The sequence below is a fragment of the Polypterus senegalus genome, chromosome 7, assembly GCF_016835505.1.
Source record: "Polypterus senegalus isolate Bchr_013 chromosome 7, ASM1683550v1, whole genome shotgun sequence".
In the NCBI taxonomy this organism is placed as follows: Eukaryota; Metazoa; Chordata; class Cladistia; order Polypteriformes; family Polypteridae; genus Polypterus; species Polypterus senegalus.
The window spans coordinates 34,508,116-34,530,931 of record NC_053160.1 but is presented as its reverse complement, the minus strand read 5'-3'; the positions used below and the strand labels follow the sequence as shown (position 1 = coordinate 34,530,931).

Sequence of the window (22,816 nt, the reverse complement as noted above, 5' to 3'; positions counted from 1 at the left end):
CACTAATTATTCATAATGAGAGTGACACTTCTCAGGTTTGACTTTAGATGACAGAAGAGTCCACACATTGATTGCAGACTTGGGATGCTGGGGACAGGAAGTTCTCTCTTGTTCACATCTGTTTTCTCCTCCCTCTTTTGTCCTCCTCATCAGAAAATTGTCTCTAATTAAATTACAGCTTGATGAACGATGAGGTACCATAGAGGGAATTCTGTACTTAGGGTGTCCAAGCCACCTAGGATTTGAGGGTGACTTTGAACCATTTCACCTGGCTGCTCTGAGTACCCTGGCTTCAGATCACCTTGAAATGTTGGACTTGACTCAGAAGATGAGACTCAGGCAGCCTGTTTCATGACCTGTCCAACAGAGCTGGATATGTAGGATAATGGCCTTTCATGATGATAGCTTTGGTCTTTTTCAGTCTAATAATTTCCAATTAGAATATTCACCTTGTGTTCATGTGTTCAGGTCAGTCGTATTCCTGTTTTCTTTGTCAAGAGCCTTGTGATGGTATAATGATTGATTGATTGGTTGATGCCAGTGATGGAGGTGCTAAATCTTAGCATGCATTGCAAATTCCTGCAAAATGTGATTGACCATTATCAGAATACGTAGTGAATAGGTGGTAGTGGTTAACACGTCAGCCTCATAGATTCAGGACCCCCAGGCTCTAAATTCCACTTTCATGTTCTTTCAATGTCCTTGTGGGTTTTTTCTCAAAGATGTCTGTGTTAAGTTGGTTAGCAGGTCTAAACTGGTCCTGTGTAGCTGTCTTTAAGAGTGTGCCATGTCACAGACCGGCATCCTCTCTGGGGTTTGGTCGCGGATAGGCACGTCCTTTGATGTCCCTGAACTGGATTAACAAAATGTATGGGTGGATATTTAATTTGTCTAAATGCTCTTTTATTTTGAGACCAGTATACTGCACATCCTAGGTTCAGATTCAGCCTGGGTTATTGTTGGCGTACAGTTTGCACATTCTCCCAGTGTTTGTGTGTGTTTTCAACTGGATGCTTTTGGATTCTCTTACAAATTCCCAGCGACACCCTAGTGAGGTTAACGCGAGTGCGAGTATTGGTGTGTGTCTGATTTGACCCGTTGATGAGCTGGCTTGGTACCCAGTGTGCCCAGTGCTTCCAGGATAGGAAGACCTTTAATAGTATTACATTTTGTCACCATATTCACGTATTTGACTTACTTTGGGATTTGATAGGGCCTCCTCGAGTTTTTACAGTTCACTTCCCAAATTGCCTGCGTTACACTATTACACTACCTGCCTAAAAATGTCATCTGTCAATGAAAAATTAACCTGAAAAATAAAAAAGCAAATAAATATTAATGCTAACTGTGACTAGAGAAGGGCCAGAGAAATGGGAGTCTGAGAGTTTTGTTTTCCCACTTTATTTGTGGCCAGAAGACTATTTCTCATTTACTCTCCACCACCCCCTTCACATATTGTGGTAAGACCCACCAATAATATTATAAGAGTGTGCTGCTTGGTGTGTACCGTGGACTCGCTCTGTTATCCTTTAGTGTCAGCTACATATGGTATAATCTACTCAAAGGTCTGATTAAACATCGCCGGTCTTCTGCCTGCTGTGACCTATTATTAGTCGCTGAGTTGTTGCAGGCAGGGGACAACTTGATTATAGACAAAGAGCGGCTTGGAAACTCCTCCACTGTCTCCGTCGTAGGCATTTCTGCAAGTCGTCTGCATTTTTAGTGAGGCAAAGCATACACATAGCACAGCATTCTTAAACCGGTGGGGGGGCAGGAGCTGAGCTTTTCTTTGTGTTGCATTTCAGCTTCGCTCCTGTAAAGAATTAACATCATCGTCTGAGTGGCACTGCCAGTCACATGAAACTGACAAAGTAAACCGCTTTATAGTGAACGTCTACAGTGGCACACATTCATTCACGTATACCTTCATTTTTAGAACCTGCTTAATTCAACCCAAGTCATGAGATCCTGAGTCCTGTCCTGCCAACATCAGGCCCAAGGCAAGAATTAACCTTGGACTAGGTGCCTGTCCATCACAGAGCCATTGTGTATCAAATTTATTTATTTTTCTAGACACAGATGAATAGGATGAGAAATCATTAGAAGCATAATCTAAAGAATGAGTAAGCAGAGGGAAAACTGGGACAAGCTGTGCTTAGTTCACCCTGTACCTCTGGATGGTCAAAGAAGAACAATTTCTTGTATTTGTGTTCAGGGCCGCACATGCAATTTTTTGGTAAGAGGTGCTGCCAGCTACAAAGATTATCTCTCTATTATAAAAGAAAATCTTGAGACAAGACTATTGCCAAGAGATTTTTTTAAGCCCCATCCTACTTTCACACGGTCCTCTCATCTCTCATTCATGTGAATGCTTTTGACAGACACAGTTCCTGCGTTCTCAGCTCTTATACATTTTTATGTTTTCCTCACTTTAAGTTCCCAATAAAATAAGACTTATTATGTCCAAATCTTATTGAAGAATTTCATCCCAAAGGGTTATCAACAGAAGAAATGAATACACGGGCAATGCTAGCACTGAGAAATGATGAAGTCAAACAAATTAACGTGAAAATTGTAGATCGGTCACACAGCAAATTGGTTAAATGTGTGTCAGTACACTGTGCTGAAACAGTTGGTTGTGATCGTGCGGAAGATGAAAACATCAACTTACAATATCCCATAGAATATCTACAAACATCATCCTGTCTTCCACCGGCTGAATTACTATTGAAAGAAGGATGTATTATAATGTTATTGTGTAATTTATGTATGAGTGATAGATAGATAGATAGATAGATAGATAGATAGATAGATAGATAGATAGATAGATAGATAGATAGATAGATAGATAGATGGATAGATAGATAGATAGATAGATAGATAGATAGATAGATAGATAGATAGATAGATAGATAGATACTTTATTAATCCCAAGAGGAAATTCACATAATCCAGCAGCAGTATACTGAAACAAAGAAACAATATTAAATTAAATTGTAATAAAAATGAAAAAAATTAAAATAAAATTAATGTTCGCATTTACTCCCTGGGTGGAATTGAAGAGTCATAGTGTGGGGAGGAACGATCTCCTCAGTCTGTCAGTGGAGCAGGACAGTGACAAAAGTCTGTCACTGAAGCTACTCCTCTGCCTGGAGATGACACTGTTCAGTGGATGCAGTGGATTCTTCATGATTGACAGGAGTTTGCTTAGTGCCCGTCGCTCTGCCACAGATGTTAAACTGTCCAACTTTAATCCTACAATACAGCCTGCCTTCTTAAAAAGTTTGTCCAGGCGTGAGGCGTCTTTCATCTTTATGCTGCCACCCCAGCACACCACCGTGTAAAAGAGGGCACTCGCCACAACTGTCTGGTAGAACATCTGCAGCATCTTACTGCAGATGTTGAAGGATGCCAACCTTCTCAGAAAGTATAGTCTGCTCTGACCTTTCTTACATAGAGCATCAGTATTGGCAGTCCAGTCCAATTTGTCATCCAGCTGCACTCCCAGATATTTAAAGGTCTGCACCCTCTGTACACAGTCACCTCTGATGGGCTATGCAATAAGACAAGATTAGTTGTATTCAAAATTGGTCGAACAATTCTGACATGTAAAATTTTAACAGGCAACAAGAAAGGTAATGTAGTACATCTTCTGTGGATAACATTAGACACCAAAGGAGATCTTGATATGCCATTCGTATTAAAACGTTTACAGTTTCCCATTAGAATAGCTTTTGCTGTGACAATTAACAATTCACAGGGACAAACATTTGAAAAAGTCAGTTTGTTTATTAGAGAGAAAGAAACAAAATCACGGGCAGTTATACGTTGTGTTGTCACGATGTAAGTCCAAACACGGAATCAAAATTCAATGCGGTATTGACAAAAAGTAAATCCCAAATATTGTTTTTACTGAAGTTTTACAGTAAAAGTGTAAGTTTAAAAAGTATTTGCATGTTAATTTCAAGGCAAAACAGAATGAAAATGTATAACGCAACCTGAAGTGAGCAAGCGAAGTGAGCAGGGGGCAGAGCTCCCTAGTCTTATATATAAACATCTACGCGTGGACGTGTGTGTGTGTCTGTCGGTCCAGCCTGGAAGTGCGAGGCTACAGTATGAAGCTCAAAGAGCCAGCCAAGCAGCCCCAAGTTAACGAGTCGGAAGAAGAAAGAAGTACAAGACGCTGAAGACGCAAGAAGCTGAAGAAAGTGACTCTGTTGCCAAAGTGAAACCGCTGAGGAAAGACAAATCGCTGATAGAGAAAGGTGAGCAAGCACGTCCACAAAACAAAACTGCTGACTCTGCATTTACATTTTTTTTTTTTGACGATTTCAATAGTTTCTAGGAGTCCAGGCTTTTTACAGCATGGGCGTACACCGCTAGTACAGTATAAATACATAATCCACCTAGGCCTAAATGACGTACATACAATACATGCATGAGAAATGAATTTCTGCATCTAGCCCTACTGCAGCAACCACCATCGTTTATTTATTTCATTAAAAAATTGCTACATTCAAAATTTAAACACACAAGGCTTAGATTTTTGCAAGTTTTCAGTCTCTTCTTTCAAAACTCCAATAAACTTTGCGTCTTGTTCAGTAGAGCGAACACAGTGCCAACTCAGTAAGTGTGCAATGTTTCCCAACTGGCTTCATTGCCAAATGACCTTGCCAAACCATAAATGATTTGTCATCAACAACAATGTGCTCAGGCATGTACACTTTAGTGATTCTCTCAATCGGTGCGTCAAGTAACAGTTTTATTTTCAAAAGGGATTTCTCACCAATGGGGAAAGTAATAGGTAACAAAATGCAAATACAAGACACATTTTTCTGTTGTGACCTGCCAGCATTTCAAATGATGGTTTTGTTGACCAGCACATCTCATCCTTAGCTTTCTGAATTTTATACACTAAACACAAAGAAAGCCAGCAACTCGCCATGACATCAGACCTCAGGAGAAGTGATGGCTCAACAGGAACATGGACCTGGCAAGCTAGTAAACAACACAAAGTCACTAACTCTGCCCACCAGCAAGGCAGTACACACATGAAGTAATGGGAAAAATGATATGTTAGATTGTACTGAACTTGATACTTATTAAAACATAGACATGGGCTTAGCTTACACCTTGAATCATCAAAAAAGGCGTGTTTAGATCTGGAATGGACTTATTATGGTCTGGCCTATCCTAGCAGCTTGGACACAATGTAGGAACCAACCTTGAACAAGGTTCCAGCCAATCACAGGGCCCACTCCACACCTACCCACACACAAAACCAATTTGGAATTGTCAGCTCCCCAAACCAGCATGTCTTTAGGAATATGGGAGGAAAAGCAGAGGACCCTGAGATAAACTCATGTAGACACAGGGAGAATGTGCAAACTCTACACAGATAATGCCTCGGTATGATTTTCAAATCAAGCATGATGTATCTGGAGGCAACAGTCCTAATAATGGAGAGTAAATACTTAGAAATACAGCTATTAGTATGTCTTCAAATATGCAAAATGAGTTATCAATAAAGTGGTTAAAAATTAAAACAAAAAGTCAATAAATCAATTTGAAACTTCCTGCTGCTTTCCCTAGAGGGCTGCTGCAACTATACTCCGTTCATTTTGAATGATTTAAAATTCATGGTTTCTGGCTTATACTTTCAGCAGAATCGGTCTGCTTGTAGACCCCGTTTCATGTTCTGCCCAGTAAATGCTCAGTTCAATAAGAATCCTGCCAAGAAACCATTCTAATTCAGTCGTCACGTAGTCTCCAGGAGGTGCTCTCTCTGTGTCACTAGCACTTGCCTTGGTTTCAAAAATGCTGAAGACTGTGACAGTGGATAGCAGGATACCCACCGTGGTCACATCATAGGTCACGTTACTCTTGATGTGAATCTTACTTTCATGGTCTGAACTGATCAGAGCAGCAATATTCATCTGTGGCAGGGTGTTGACATAATTCATGGTTTAATTTCCTTAGCATTCTAAATGTGTGTATCTCATTGAAATTGTCTGTGTTATGTGATGCTGGTCAGAAAGACAAGGTAGTGTTTTTTTGTTTGCAGATTGTGTATCCATGTATGATGTGATTTAGCTATTTACGATATACTGTACATATTCTAACTAACAGCATTCGACAAAGGTAACTTCGTACCAGATCTAGATTTCACTGTCCAGCATGGATTACATAGACTCAAGAAGAACACATTATATGTTGTTGAAATTCACTTTAATTGGTATTTTTCCCTTGGTTCCCACTGCCTATTATGAAAAAAAAGTTGCATTGAATTCAGGTGACCGTTGAAGGTGACATGATAACTTTATTCATTACTAGCTGTGTAAGCCCATGCTGTAAAAAGCCCTAGAAATGGTCAGAAAAAACACTGAAATGTCGAGATGTCAGGTAATTAAAAGGAACTACTCTGGGCATCTCACTCCCAGGAGGCTTCATATTACCGACGTACCCTCTTCGCTTGTGCATTAGCAATTAAGTGACTTTGTCTTTCTTCATAGGTTTCGTTTTGCCGATGTGCTCACATCTCTTGTGTATTAGCGGCAGGAGAAAAAGTAAAAGGGATACTGTTTTGCAGATGTGCTTGTCTCGCTTCTGTATTAGCAGCTAAGCAAGTGTCTCTTTCTTCAAAGGTTTTGTTTTGCCGATGTGCTGGCCTCACTTGTGTATTAGCGGCTAAGCGACTTTGTTTTTCTTTGGAGGTTTCATTTTGCCGACATGCTGGCCTCACTTCTGTATTAGCAGCTAAGCAACTTTGTCTTTCTTCGGAGGTTTCATTTTGCCGACGTGCTTGCCTCACTTGTGTATTAGCAGCTAAGCAACTTTGTCTTTCTTTGGAGGTTTCATTTTGCCGACATGCTGGCCTCACTTGTGTATTAGCGGCTAAGCAACTTTGTCTTTCTTCAGAGGTTTCATTTTGCCAACGTGCTTGCCTCACTTCTGTATTAGCGGCTAAGCAACTTTGTCTTTCTTCGGAAGTTTCGTTTAGCCGACTTACTGGCCTCACTTGTGTATTAGCAGCTAAGCGAGTTTCTGTTTCCTTGGAGCCCTTACCCCGACTCCACCTCTCACTTATGGGCCAGACAGACAGACAGACAGACACACTTCCACATGCAGACATTCATACCGTATTTATGTGTGTACCCAAAAAATAGCATTAGAAAATCAGGTGCGCGTTATACACGAGGAAATGTAATTCTGTAATGTTTACTTCTTCTGCTTGGGCTTGCTTGTTCGCTCTCTCTCTCTCGCTCGCTCGCTCACTCATGCTCTCTCTCTCTCGCTCGCTCACTCATGCTCTCTCTCTCTCGCTCGCTTGCTCGCACTCTCACTCAACAGTGCTCTCTCTCTCTCTTTAAACACTTCCTATACAATCACAACGCACATCGTACACGGGGCAAAACTTTTTTCGCGATTTTCTTTGTAAAAATGAGGATGCGTGTCTTACAAGAGGGCGCGTGGTACACGAGTGAATACGGTATATAAGATACTTTATTTTCAGAGGGCACTGTATGGTAAAGTCATCATATCATATTTAAACAAGCAAAACAACTGAAATACTGTGCTTCAATAAGAAGTCCAGCTGGTGTGCAGGCAGTGAACTCTGGAGGGGCTAGCATTGTAATGGAGGACCTCATGTATCTGTGGGTCACAGGCTAGTGATTTAAACTGTCTAATTAAAAAAAGTTTTAAGGGAGGAAGAGGACAACGCACCAAGTGAAGGACATTATTGACCCAACATTGTGTAGTTTGTAACCTGGAATATACAATGGGTATTGTGATATTATGATATTGTTGGTTTCCATTTATGTTTAACCAGTCTCTACCTTCCTATCTGTGTGTTTTACCAAATCTGAATTTATATGTGTTATGTTATTAGTAATTAGTATAATCTATACTAATTTGCATATTGTAATCTGTTCAGTTAGCCAATAATAGGTGTTATTTTGCTTGAGTTCTCATTGTTGAGTGTTAACAATAATAACAAATAGCTATTTAGATAGCTAGAAGTAAATACAGGTTTTGGACAGAAGGGGGTGCTACTGCCGCATAACTCAATTCTTCAAAAAATGAAAATGCAATATATGAAATGTAATAAATGAAAGAGAAAGAGAATTATAGTAACAAACATTAAACAAGAATAAACCTAACAAAAATAAAGAAAAGCAAAAGGCAGGAAAAAGCCTTTTAGCAAAATCCAAACATCTCTACCAATTAAGCAAACAACAAATTGACATTTCAATACTTTTTTTCTAAAAAGTTTCTAAAGTTCAGGTTTTCAGACTTTTGTCACTAATCCTGTATAGAAGCCTTTTTTTTTTTGCATTGATTATAACAGTGAATTTTTTCATACACCTGACTTTTGCCATTTTTTCCCACTCATCTTTGCATTCTGTGAAATTGTGAAGGAGTCTCTTGTGCAAGGTGCTCTGTGTACGAGAGGACATCGAATTTTTGACAGGTTTGACATCTCCTCCAATTTGAGGTCATGCAACATGCCACTGGCTGACTTGCTCCCATTTCTGCTAAGGTGTCCATCATACAATACAGTTTGTTTCAGTTAAATCTTTACAGAGGAGAGTGAAGGTCTGAGACATTATCGATCTGTTCTTGGGGCTGTGAAACCTGTGGATGGTACTCTTAAAAAAAAAAAAAAAGAAAGAAAGAAAATGAACAGTTTTGGAAAGGCCTGGTGTGGCTGAATGAGAGCACTAATGAGAGATCGAGTTAAATAACAAGTTTCTTGAAGAGTGAGAATTGGCTTCTAATTAAGCAACTGGTTGCAGCAAAAATGCTGTGCCAGGGGGAATTGTGTATGAGAACTCGGAGTTAGCCGATCACTTGTTGGCTTGCTTTGCTTCGTGTTATTGGTTGGCTGGTTAAGGAGAAAATAATTAAGGGTTGAGAACCTTAAACAGACAGTTGATTAAAATTAAGGCAAAAGAAGGATATTCCATTAGAAGCAATAACTGGTTAATAACTAAGACAGTGGCTGGAATGGAAACTTGCTGTGGTCCACAGGGATCTGAGTTTTGACAGAGGAGTTCCTTTACATATTGACAAATTGAGTTATGCAGCATTAGCACCCCCTTCTGGTCAAAACCTGTATTTACTCCTATATATCTAAGTGACCATACGATTGAATCGACTGTAATAAATTGATGGAGAGTATTAAATGCTGAGAATAATGTGAAAGCCGTCTGCTTCTGGTCACTCATTCAGTGATGTTTTCCCTGTTGTCCAAGTGTACAATAATGGCGCTAGGGTTGTTTACTCTGAGTAGGGACACTGGCTGCCCTTCTGTTTGAAATTAATGAAGGCTCTGTGCTCACACCAGCCCTATGGGTTTAGCTCAGCACTTGTTATGAAAGGTAATAAATCTTCCATAACCTTCAATCTCTGACATGAACGGGACATCTTGCAGTTGCCCTTCAGGCAAGCAGAATAATGATGGTACACAAGCAAGTCTTTGTTTGACTGGTTGGCATCTTGGGAAAATGATCTTCGCATTACTTTGCATATTTTTAATATAGTCACCCCTCAGTTGCAGCCGTAATACATTTTGTCCATTCAATTTTTGTCAGCACTTTATCTAGAAGCTCAAATAAATCATCTTTATTTTACCATAAAGAATCCCTGCACTGCTGTCTAAGTATGAGGTCTTAATTTAATTTGGAATGGGATTCAGGCTTTTCCTACTCATAAATAATGAAGAGAAGAAATGTATTAGTCCTTAAATTATTTTAACTATTTCTTTTTCACCTGCTTGTAATTTTTGCTGCATCTATTCATGGACAGTTTTTATTTATTTGTCATTTTGTCTGACACAGCACAATGCTAACATGAAATACAAGGTTTGAACAAGACAGTAAATTGTGGGAAAGAGGAGTCGATTGGTTTTCTCTCTCTTGCATGAAATTTTCCTGCTCCCATGACTTATTATTCAATGGCCTTGAGATACTGAAGTTGTGCATGCACAGTCGGCTTGGCACCATTATTTCATTCACACCACAACATTAGAGACTAAGCTAGCGCCTCCTGAGAAACATCATCAGTCTGTCTATTTTCATTTTCCACTAATATTGCTATAGGGAGCCCATCCCTGGAAGTATTAGGTACAAGGTAGACCACCTTCACCCATAATCATCTAGTTTAGAGCCACCAGCCTTCCAGATATGATCAGATTCTCGACTAATCAGTAAAATTATAAAAAATATACCAAAGCATACAGTCAGCTAGCCGTGAGGCAGCAGTACCAACCACTTTGCTCTCTGAATATACAACATGACCCACAGATGAGTGGCAAAAGCATTCCATTTTTTTTAGTAGGAAATGTCAAAGATGGCACCTCTAGATCAAATATTCTGGGACAGTGAAAGTTTTTTAAGAGTGCCCTTGAATTTGTAGAAGAGGTTTAACAAGAGCAACATTGGTACCCTATGCTCTGTACAGAATAACAAATACTGTATATACTCGCGTGTAAGTCGGGTCTTGAAACCTGAAAAATCGATCAAAAAACCAGAGCCAGACTTATACGCCAGTTCAAAAATGCGACCTTTAATTTTTTTTTTTACATCTTCTTGCTTCCTCCAATCTCGCATCAGTTTCTCAGACGCATCGAATTTTGTTGCAGCAGCACAGTTACCAATTTCTTTTGCTACTTCAACAACGTTTAATTTATAACCAGCTTCATATTTTCTTCTGATCGAACGATCCATCGTAGATAAGGGATGTTCTTATGATAAAGGTGTATGAGGGTGTGAGATACAAAAAACACAAAATAGTGCAATCTTCGCTTTGGAATAGTTCGAGTATTACCGTGTGGTCACGTAGGCACAATAGAGAGAGAGAGAGAGAGGTTAGGAGCACACGCTGATACAGCGCATTGGCACACCCACATAGAAACAAAAGGCAGTCCGCTCCGTGGTTACTCTCTCAGGTGGGCGTTAGCATATCATAATCTCTTGGATCAATAGCGTGAATTTTCCGCATTCGACTTATACGACCGACATTGTAAAATATCAGAAATTATACTGTAAAATCAAGTCCCGACTTATCCGCGGGAGAACTTATCCGTGAGTATATACAGTAAGCTGCACACCCCACCAAAGCAAATGAGGACAAGTAGTCTAACCTGGAATAACTACTGTCAAAGGTCACAAACAACTTTCATTAAGGAGAAAATCAATACAATATATTCGTGTATAACTCATTTACATTACCAGCTCTGTATACATTTACAAATATCTTCTCAGTGGCATTTAATTAGAGCAGTAGAACAATTGTGACAAGAAGAATCCATTCAGCCCAACAAGCTTGTCCATCCTATTCAAAATAACATCAAGCCGAGATTTGAAGATCCCTAAAGTCCTACGTTTAACCGCAATACTTGGTAATTTATTTGACGTGTTAATGGTTTTTTGTTTGAAGTGCAATTTTCAAACATTTATGTGAAATCAGCCATTAACAAGTTTCTAACTGTGTCTCCATTTGTTAATGGCTCTAAACGGATAATCATAATGCTGGAACTTAAACCATATTCAAACTATATACAATATGGAGATACATTCAAGAGGTTTAGTTGTGGTTTGACCAAACATTAGAATGGTCCAGAACTTTGATAGTTGTATGATGGTTGATGTCAGATGTGGTGGTGCCAGCAGTTCTCATGGTCTAATCACCTTATTAATCAGAAAACAATGGCCAGACTCTTGCTAGCTAACAGGGAAGCCAAAAACAGTCCAATAACAGCACTTCATATCGATGGTGTGCTGGGGGAATCTCCAAACACGCAACACATCCAGTTTCCAAAGTAGATGGGCCACACTGGTTTCTACCTTTATCAACTTGGATTAGGATCACCAAAACAGGATGATTTAAGACTGGAAACATGCTTTCTGGTCTAACAAATCTTGATCTCTGCTCTGACATGCATGCAGAAGGGTCAAAATATATTGTAACAACATGAATCCATGGATTCATTCTGCCTTGTGTCAGCATTACTGTTTCAGCATGCATTGGGCCTCTTAACACCAGATTAGGGTCATTTGAATGCCACATCACATCTTTGCATTGCTGGTGATCATGGGCATCCCTTTATGGCCTTAGCCTGCCCTTTTAAAAATGGAAACTTCAAAGTAAAATAATGTGTCATGTCACAAAGCTTGCTTTATCTAAAGTGGGGATTGAGGTACAGCATGAATGTGTGGCTGAAAAAGCTACAGGAACTGTGAGCTGATTAAGTCAGCATGGACCAAAATCCCTTAGAAATGTGTATGGTATCTGGTTGAAGCCTTAGAATTTTTTTTGATAGCTTGTTGAAGCTATTTCTTGAGAATTGCAGGCTGCTGCGTGGTCTACAGGAGGTCTATCCCTGTAATAGGCCTCTAAGTGAGGTTCAGTCTTGTGTGGACTTGGCCCGGACACAGACATGCGGACATGTTGTAATCACCACCACACGTTTTATTTACAATATTTACAATTATTACACTGGTCACACAGACCCAAATAATTGTCACTCAGACCCAGTCACGTGCACAATACACCCCAAACACAGTCCTGGTCACAAATGCCTCTCTTCGGGCCGCCTCCACACCTCCTCTGTGCTTCGTCCTGCCTCCTCCCGACTCCAGCGCTGAATGAATGGAGACGGCCCTTTTTATACAATTCCCGGATGAGCACCAAGTGTTCCCGGCATTCCTCCCGGCAGCTCTCCGGGTGTCTCCCAAAGTCTTCCCCCCAGCACTTCCTGGTGTGGCGGAAGTGCTGGGGCAACAGGTCCCCAAGGCATTGGGGTGCCTCCTGGCGGTGACCACGGGCCCCTACAGGGTAGGGCTTCCATGCCCTCAACCTGTGGCCCCCAGAACAACCAGGAAGGCGGCCCCCACGTGATCCAGGGTGGGCTTTGACCCTCTTCCGGTCCCTCACGGCGTCCCGGCCGGGTCGTTGCCCCTGGCATCCCTGACACTTGTCAAAAGAGAAAATGAACATGCTGAATGTGAAACAACCATGCAACATTTACTGTCTTCTTCCTCTTCAATTTTTCCACTTCTATGTTGGATCAATGTGTTTGATCAACCTTGTCCAGATAGCTCGGTCCTGCATTTCCTCGCCAGTCAAGCCATTTTCCTTCAGATCTTCTCTTACTCTATCCATCCACCTCTGCTTTGGCTCTCACTCACTATCTCTTCCCCTGTACTTTCATTCTAATCACACTTTAGTCCACATGTTCATTGTTTCTCCTCATCACATGTCCATACCACTTCAACCTACTTTCTTAGATATATCTATCACTTTTGTGGTACCTCTGATTTCTTATAATGTCCTTTTTTGGTAACTCCGCACACCAAATTTCTACATTCTCATTTCAGACACATCAGACTTCTTCTCCTGCTCCTTAACTGCCCATATCTCAGCTAAGGTCTCAAAAACCTTACCTTTATCCTTTGCCTTATCTCTTTCATCACACAATACTCCCAACAACTTCTTCCAATTGTTCCATCCACACTACACTCTGTGGGTTATCTCTGCATCTAAATTTCCCCCTTGGGTTACCAAGATCCTAGATATTTAGATTTATCCACTCTTCGTCAATAGCTCTCCCTGCAGGCTAACCTCTGAATCCTGATCATCATTACACCTCATATATTCAGTCTTCTTCCTATTTATCTACAATTCTCTATCTACCAAAGCCCTTCTCTATTCCCCCAACTTTCATTTCACTTCCTATTTTCTGGGGTGGTGCATGAAAAAGCAGCCCCGCACACAGCAAGGAGCCCAATCTAGTGATGGCAGCAGCAAATGTAGTCAAGTGAAGCAAGCGAGAAGTCCCAGTTCACAGTTTGTTTTGTCATATCTTCTTATATAATATGATACCGTAGCTCTCCATTTGTCTGTCCAGGATTTTAAATCACCTGTAGCTCGCAAACCGTCTGAACTATTGACCTGAAATTCAGTACACATATACTACGTGGGGCGGCACGGTGGCGCAGTGGTAGCGCTGCCGCCTTGCAGTTAGGAGACCCGGGTTCGCTTCCCGGGTCCTCCCTGCGTGGGTTTCCTCCGGGCGCTCCGGTTTCCTCCCACAATCCAAAGACATGCAGGTTAGGTGGATTGGCGATTCTAAATTGGCCCTAGTGTGTGCTTGGTGTTTGTGTGTGTCCTGCAGTGGGTTGGCACCCTGCCCAGGATTGGTTCCTGTGTTGGCTGGGATTGGCTCCAGCAGACCCCTGTATTCGGATTCAGCGGGTTAGAAAATGGATGGATGGATATACTACGTGACATCTACTATCCGCTTTCGGGGTGATGATTGACCTCCAAGATTATTCCTCTTTTAATTTTTATTTTATTTTATTGTTGAATCAACTCTCAAGAGCGGCCAGCAGGGTGGCCGTGTGGCATGTACGTACGGGCGCCGTTCTCATCCCTACCACCTTTGCCGTCACTTCCCCTACCTCTTCATATTTTAAATCATTCTTGAGGCAGATTGAAGACTTCAGTGCCAGCTTCAGTGAAAAATTAAGGAAAACATACCAAGTAATTGCAACACAAACGCCGACTTAATCAGTTTTAATTAACGCGAAAAGATGGCAACAAAAGAAGAGAAGAAGCAGGCCGCTCGGTTGAAGAAAAGAAGAGCTGCTCAGGAAGCAGCCAAACGTACAGAGAAAGAGGAGGAAAACTAGGAATGCTCAAGTCAAGTGTATTCGCTGCACGTTATCATACAGTGCGCCGTTACTGGTGAGTTATATTACTTACACGTGCCGGAGAGAAGATGCTTTATGCTGTAGTCACTGGATCAGTGCATTTCACTTGAGTTCTAACAGGCAAGTTAAAACATGAGGGATTTATTGAATAATATCCTGTTGCAAGCACTTCTGCAAAATGCACAGTTAAGCAATTGGTGAAAAAATGATGTAATGCTGGGTTTGAGCAATGCACCGAAAGGAAAGCACTATGCAAGTACTGACGCCTTCATCACTGAAATGTAACGCTTACCTCTTTTCTTAAAGGGTTTTTATCCATCCATGTCTGTGAGTGGCCACATCAAATGCAAGGCAGGCACCATTCCGAGGTGGGAGAAATTAATCTCACTAATAATAGCTCAAAAGAAAATACATATACAGTATATTAGGTTAATACCCGTTAGCAACAATAAACAAAACTCGTCTATTCAGATTCACTTGGCTCTGGACATTCCATGACACACTACAGTTGATGATTTGGGTGGGGAGTTATTTACGAGTGACATTACTAGTGAACCTCCATCCTAAAAGTACTGTGTAAGGTCAAAAGGGATGACTTGATCAAAGTGGCAGTGCCAGGCAGGTCCAACATCTCTCATTTAAAAGAGAAAAAAGTCAGCAGCAATGAATTAAATGTATTGTTTTCGATTCATTAAGGTTGTATTGTGTTGTTTTTTGGACTAATGATAGTGTTCTTATGATGGGATCCATCCATCCATTTCCTAACCCACTGAATCCGAATACAGGGTCACGGGGGTCTGCTGGAGCCAATCCCAGCCAACACAGGGTACAAGGCACGAACCAATCCTGGGCAGGGTGCCAACCCACTGCAGGACACACACAAACACACCAAGCACACACTAGGGCCAATTTAGAATCGCCAATCCACCTAACCTGCATGTCTTTGGACTGTGGGAGGAAACCGGACCACCCAGATGAAACCCACGCAGACCCATGCAAACTCCACGCAGGGAGGACCCGGGAAGCGAACCCGGGTCTCCTAACTGCGAGGCAGCAGCGCTACCCTCTGCGCCACCGTGCTGCCATGATGGGATCTATGTAAAATAAATACAAATGGATCAGTTTAGTTTAACAAGTTTTGCATTTATTGTTTTGTTCGAATGCTTACTGGGCAGAGTGGTGGCTCTGAGGCTAGGGATTTGCACTGGTAATCGGAAGTTTGCCAGTTCAAATCCAGTAAAACGCCATAAGTGACTCTACTCCGTTGGGCCCCTGAGCAAGGCCCTTAACCTGCAATTGCTCCATCCTGGCTATGATGTTAGTCTGCATCCATCCCTACATGTAGGCCCTCCAACCTGCAGGGAAAAACCTGGGGGTTGGTGGCAGAATTGGCACTCCAGCCACCATAAGAAACCTCCCAGTGTTCCATTCCATCTGAACTAGTGAGGTGTCACCCGTTGCATGGCTGCGCTCGAGTCCTAATCTGGGATCCTGAGTTGGTATGTCATGTGGTGGGTGCGACAATAAGCTGTATCAGCGCCTGCTCCTGACCTCTTACTTTGAAAGGCATTCAGTACCAAATAATAGCTGGGTTGATAAACATTTCCTTGTGAAGTTGGTTAGTAGAAACCATCCATTCAGTTACTCATTAGGGTGACAATGGACTGAAGCCTTTACTAAAGCAAAAACCTGCCCTGAAACAATTCCCAGACTGCAATGTTTTTAAACAAAAATAACGTTGACCATGCTAGCATTTTCACATTGTGTGTAAAAGTACCTCCATCCACAGTAAAACATTTAAAAAACGCATATGAGGTAGACATTCGCCTCTTGGCATGCATGCATCAGTGGAAAAGTCCTTGTAGGATGGTCGTAAAAATGTACTGCCTGTTAACTTATTTGCCTTTTCGTACGTATGCGGCATTCAAACTGTACAAAATTAAATTAAAAAAAATTTTAAAAGCACCTCTTCTGTGTCTATTGTGCAGGAATATGGTTTTCTTTCGTGTAAGGAGCAGGATCCAGTTAGGGAAGGGCTATGTAATAAGCACAGACAAATCAGAGGATGGTTACATTTTATGTTATTAAAAGTCTATATGTTTTCGCCCGCTCATGTCTAGATGGTGTTTTCTGAAGTATACGGACAAAAGGTGAAAACAGATACTAGTGTCTATGTTTGTAATGTGGATGTACCCTGAGGTGCGGATCTAACACAAGCTGCACTCATGTGGTTACTCTCAGGGGACAATTCAGAGACTCGCCAACGTAACACCAGCACCCCAAGGTGCATTTATACTCCTAGAACTGGAATACCGACTGGGAAAATGACTGTCACTGTCCGGCATTGAGTCGGCACGAGGATTAAACGGGCAGACACTTCATCATCACACTACCATTAGATCACAATTGCCAACTGATCATTAAGATAAATGTAGACAAAACAGGTTCCTTTTTTTCCCCACAGCTTTAACTCCAGCTGTTCTGCTTCCACACTATCATACAAATAGGGTGCTGTTGATAGTTATATTAATCCATAAGTGCTTTACATTCCTTTAACCTAAACATTTGAGCACTTTGAGTAGGGAGAAAAGTGCTATATAAATGTAAAGAATTATTATTATTATTATTACTACATAAAGTATGACGGAGCACATTTGACACAATGCCTCTCCTATAAACAGCGTACCTTAAGTCCTGATCAAACCTCTTTATCCATGAGTTATCCATGTTGGGCCCTGTCACTCCTCATGTACTGTCTGTGGCTCACAATGAGATGCCATCAAACTCATATCTAATCTTTCATGCTGAGGCCCTGTCTCACTCTGCGTGCTGTTCATACCAGACCTTCATCACAATGTGTCTACTGTATTCCTTACAAGGAGGTGCCTCACACTGAAGTCCTACCACACTTCATCTAATGCTACTCATCGTACCTCGACTACTGCTGGTGTCACAGGTGGCTCACACCAAAGCCCCCTCACAGCTCTTTTTACTGCCCTCTTGAAAGATGGCGCTGGCCACATTTCACCTACTGTGGACATTTAGACGTGTTACACTTGATATGCTGTCTGTCTTAAAGACATCACGCTCCAACGCCCTGTCAGAATTTGCTTGTCCTCTCCTTCTAGCTCTCTTTCTCTAAAAGGTGGTGTCATTCATTTCAACACACCGTCATAGTTCATCTGCTGTCTGTCTTGCTGGAGGCTCAGGCTGAAGCGCCATTTCACATGTTTGTTTGCTGCTTACACCAAAGTCTAATCACTCCTGGTCTCCTGCCTCTTACTGTATGCCATCCAAACTGAGCTCTCATACCAGTTCAGGTATTGGGCAGTCCGCCCTGAGGCCCAGTCACACCTCATCTGTCGTTCACACGAGGTTCTATTGCATTGTCTACTGTCTCTCCTACAGGTGGGTTCTAAGGGAGTCTACTGAAACCTTTACTTGTGAATAAAGTTGTAGCAGAGCACAGAAAAGCCGTCAATGAATCCATCTTTTTTTATATTGGGCCTTTCACAGCAAACAGCATCACAAGAAAATCAAGAACATAATATGAAGATAACACAGAAAATAAGATAATTCAGATACAATACAATGTGTTTGTGTTTGTATTTAAAGATGGAAACTCTTCCAGTTCATTTTGTAATATTAGTTGACTGATTTGTTTTTTCTTGTTTGTTTAATTTCAAGGCCAGAAGATCCTGCACCACAAAAGCAATGTCCTAGAAACTGTAGTTCTCATCAATCCTTCAGATGAAGCCGTGTGCACCGAGGTAAGCACATCAATGTCACCCTCCTTGATGCTTGATTTTGAAGTGTTGAAACTGCAATCCAGAAGTCATTCTTTACATTTCTTTTCTTGTCATCTCCAAACTTCAGTAATACACTGAACCAGCTGTACAACTTAATGAAAGGATAAGTGTCCATACAGTTGCTACTTCTCTGCCATTCTAAAAAAGGGTGCATCACAAACATTTTTTGTAATAAAATGCATTGCATTTGTCATTCAAACAGATGGTGCATCACAAACATTAAAACTGCTTTTATGAATGCCATACCAAATAGACGATAACAGAGGCAGGGGCACCGACATGGCATGGTGCACCACAAATGTTAACCCTGAGCACAGCCTCTGTTGATTAAATAGATTTTAACGCGCCTCAGACAGGTAGTTCAGCTAGTTAACTTAGAATTGATTATTTGATGCCATGCTGTTTGGATTTACAACTTTGGTTTTGCTTACACACCTTTGATATTTAGCTTTGTATTGCTACCATACATCCATCCATCCATTTTCTAACCCGCTGAATCCGAATACAGGGTCACGGGGGTCTGCTGGAGCCAATCCCAGCCAACACAGGGCACAAGGCAGGAACCAATCCTGGGCAGGGTGCCAACCCACCGCAGGACACACACAAACACATCCACACACCAAGCACACACTAGGGCCAATTTAGAATCGCCAATCCACCTAACCTGCATGTCTTTGGATTGTGGGAGGAAACCGGAGTGCCCGGAGGAAACCCACGCAGACACGGGAGAACATGCAAACTCCACGCAGGGAGGACCCAGGAAGTGAACCCGGGTCTTCTAACTGCGAGGCAGCAGCGCTACCACTGCGCCACCGTGCCGCCCGCTACCATACATGCAGGTGAATTCTATACTAGAATAAGAACATTTAGATGTAATCCAAGATGGCTGGTGTGGTATGTGGAAGTAACCCCTGAGGAAGACAGGAATAGTTCAATCAATCAGTCTTTATTCAGTCATAGATGAGTACATGGATTCAAGCTTTGCAAAGCAGAAGAGCAAAGTTTCTCAGTTTCAATCAGCTTTTAATATTCATTTTCCTCCGACCCGCTTACTTATGTAACAGCATCTAAGCATTTCATCAAATCAGCCAAGCTTTTTTTTTTTTGTGTACGTGTCAAGAGGGGCCCCAAAGAAGGAACGGTCATCTTTCCTGTGTCTAACAGGCGCATTCCTAAAGAAGGAATTTGTCTTATGTCAACTTACTTCACCTTATCTTATGACAGACGCCTGTATGAATAACCTACCGTTATAATAAAACAGCTTTTAATCCTTAGTAGCCTGTAAACAGTTACATTTTCTTTCACAGATACTATAGCCGATGGGAGGCTTGATTCATTTAAAAAGTCACACTCTTGATTGAACAGTTCTGCTCCTCTATTTTACAATGACTGCCAATCGGACATAGTCTTGATGTCAAAGTTTAAAGCAGTGGTTCTCAAACTGTGGTGCGGGACCCCTAGGGGGGCGCGAAAATGTGAAAAAAAGAAAACAAGAATTGAAAATATGAAAAATACATCTATTGAAACCAAAACAAATTAACTTAAATTACATTCTGATACTAGAAAAATAAATATAGAGTTAGATAAATGTCTATAAAAGGTAAGTAGGTATAATAAAATATGCATCTATGATATATCATTAATTAAAAAAGAACAAATTGGTATTAGTGAGCTCCATTCAAAAAACGTTTTAACGATTAAAATTGTTATGAAAACTCGGGTCGCAAATACTTAAAGGTTGAGAAACGCTGATTAAAAGTGATTTCTGTTGCAAGATTACAGTTTCTAATTTTCATTTCTGACAGCAGCCTGAATGAAAATCATCAGGTCAGCTTAGAATAAAATCTTCGCTTGTGGCTTTCTGAAACAGAGCCATTCAGTGGCATAGGCAGCATAGACTGTCATGCATGGAAATGGAGGTGCCACATGTCATGAGAGAGAGAGAAAACACGGATTCACTTCCATCCTGTGACCTCTGTGATCAGCAAACCCTATCCATATTAGCAGAAAAAAAGGATAGTCCCCCCACATAAACTAGGGTGAGATACTGTAGGAGAGCACCTTCATTGTGTTGATGTTTCTTCACCATCCAAAATAAAAGTCGAGGAAGCTAAAAAAGGTAAAAATTGGCTGTTTATCAGAAATTAGACACAATTTCATTTTTATTTTGGTTTGTTCTAAACAGAAATGGTATTATTACATTCCTATTCCTACGTTTCACCCCTCTTTCTCTAGTCGGTAACTGGTTAGAATGAAATAAAAGAATGGTTGATGGCGTTCTTTGTATATGATGATAAGCCACATTGCTTATGGGAAATGCCTATGGTATTATATCAAAGTCTTGCCTTAAAGTAGAAACATGTATATTTGTTTATTAAGCAGATTAAATTTCCGTAGTATGTATCATTTTAAACAAAAAATATTTTTGTAATATGTACAAATAAAAATTTATTAAACAATCAAAAGGCCTTAAACAAAGGGATTGTGTGGCTATAAGTGTAACTGACTAGCTTACCTGTAATAAATCATCACAAAAGGCAAACGTAAGCCTGTAGAAGGATGCAGTGGCCTACATATTTTAACAAAACGGAATAGTAAATGTACAGTAACTGGCTACATATCTTAGCTTGCTACATATGCCTAGCTGTGGCTACAACTTTAACATCTCAGTAGAAACAGAAAATTAAGAATAAACATTCATAGCGTGCATCATAACGTGTCGCAGAACTTGGCTGCCTCACACACACAACGTTTTAATAGCATAATACCTAACAGTCACTGCTTTTATAGCATAATCTGCCTGCATCATATATCAGACAAAAACTACTAAATGTTAGCATTTTACTAAAAAGGCAATAAGGCAGTGCAGACTTTAAGTGTCCTTTTAGCCTGCTTACTACACATAAACTTCTACAGTGGTGACTGAAAACACAATGTTACATCAATGTGGATTTCTGTGATTGTTTACATGCCAAACTTCTTATTTAGACAAATAAACAGGATATCCTCCAAAAATCCTCTCATTTAAATAGTGCATAAAGATGGCACTAATTTGAGGCTCAACACCGACCTCCGTAACGGGGAGAGGAAGGAAATTCATTGCCAGTTTGTTCACTCTGAATGTGTCGCTGTAGAATATGGCTGTTATTTCCAGACTTTATATCCCTGCATCCCTCCACTTTGCAATTAGACTTGTTGGTTGCACAGTCATAGCTAAAAAAATTTCCACATGGATTTTCCTGCCACCACCCCATCATCCATCCATCCATCCATTATCCAACCCGCTATATCCTAACTACAGGTTCACAGGGGTCTGCTGGAGCCAATCCCAGCCAACACAGGGCGCAAGGCAGGAAACAAACCCCGGGACGGGTGCCAACCCACTGCAGCCACCCCATCCATCCAACCATCCATCCTCTTCCACTTATCCGAGATCGGGTCGCGGGGGCAGCAGCTTAAGCAGAGAGGCCCAGACTTCCCTTTCCCCGGCCACTTCTTCCAGCTCTTCCAGGAGAATCCCAAGGCGTTCCCAGGCCAGCCGGGAGACATAGTCCCACCAGCATGTCTTGGGTCTTCCCTGGGGCCTCCTCCCGGTTAGACATGCCTGGAACACCTCACCAGGGAGGCGTCCAGGAGGCATCCTGATCAGATGCCCGAGCCACCTCATCTGACTCCTCTCAATGCGGAGGAGCAGCGTCTCTACTCTGAGCTCCTCCCGGATGACTGAGCTTCTCACCCTATCTTTAAGGGAAAGCCCAGACACCCTGCGGAGGAAATTCATTTCAGCTGCTTGTATTCACGATCTCGTTCTTTCGGTCACTACCCATAGCTCATGACCATAGGTGAGGGTAGAAGTGTAAATCGACTGGTAAATTGAGAGCTTTGCCTTACGGCTCAGCTCCTTTTTCACCACGAAAGACCGATGCAGAGCTCGCATCACTGCGGACGCCACACCGATCCGCCTGTTGATCTCACACTCCATTCTTCCCTCACTCGAGAACAAAACCCAGAGATACTTGAACTCCTCCACTTGGGGCAGGATCTCGCTCCCAACCCTGAGAGGGCACTCTATCCTTTTCCGGCTGAGGACCATGCTCTCGGATTTGGAGGTGCTGATTCTCATCCCAGTCACTTCACACTCAGCTATGAACCGATCCAGACAGAGCTGAAGATCACGGCCTGATGAAGCAAACAGGACAACATCATCTGCAAAAAGCAGTGACCCAATCCTGAGTCCACCAAACCGGACCCCCTCAACACCCTGGCATCTGTCCATAAAAGTTAGGAACA

At 41.6% G+C, this 22,816-nt stretch overlaps 1 protein-coding gene across 1 annotated transcript in view; it reads left to right on the top strand.

Annotated features, from left to right (window-relative positions):
- map1b (microtubule-associated protein 1B) overlaps positions 1–22,816 on the top strand; it is a 147,254-nt gene that overhangs the window by 97,996 nt on the left and 26,442 nt on the right. The window contains 1 exon segment of the mRNA XM_039758471.1: positions 18,405–18,487. Within this exon segment, the coding sequence (XP_039614405.1) occupies positions 18,405–18,487 (83 nt within the window).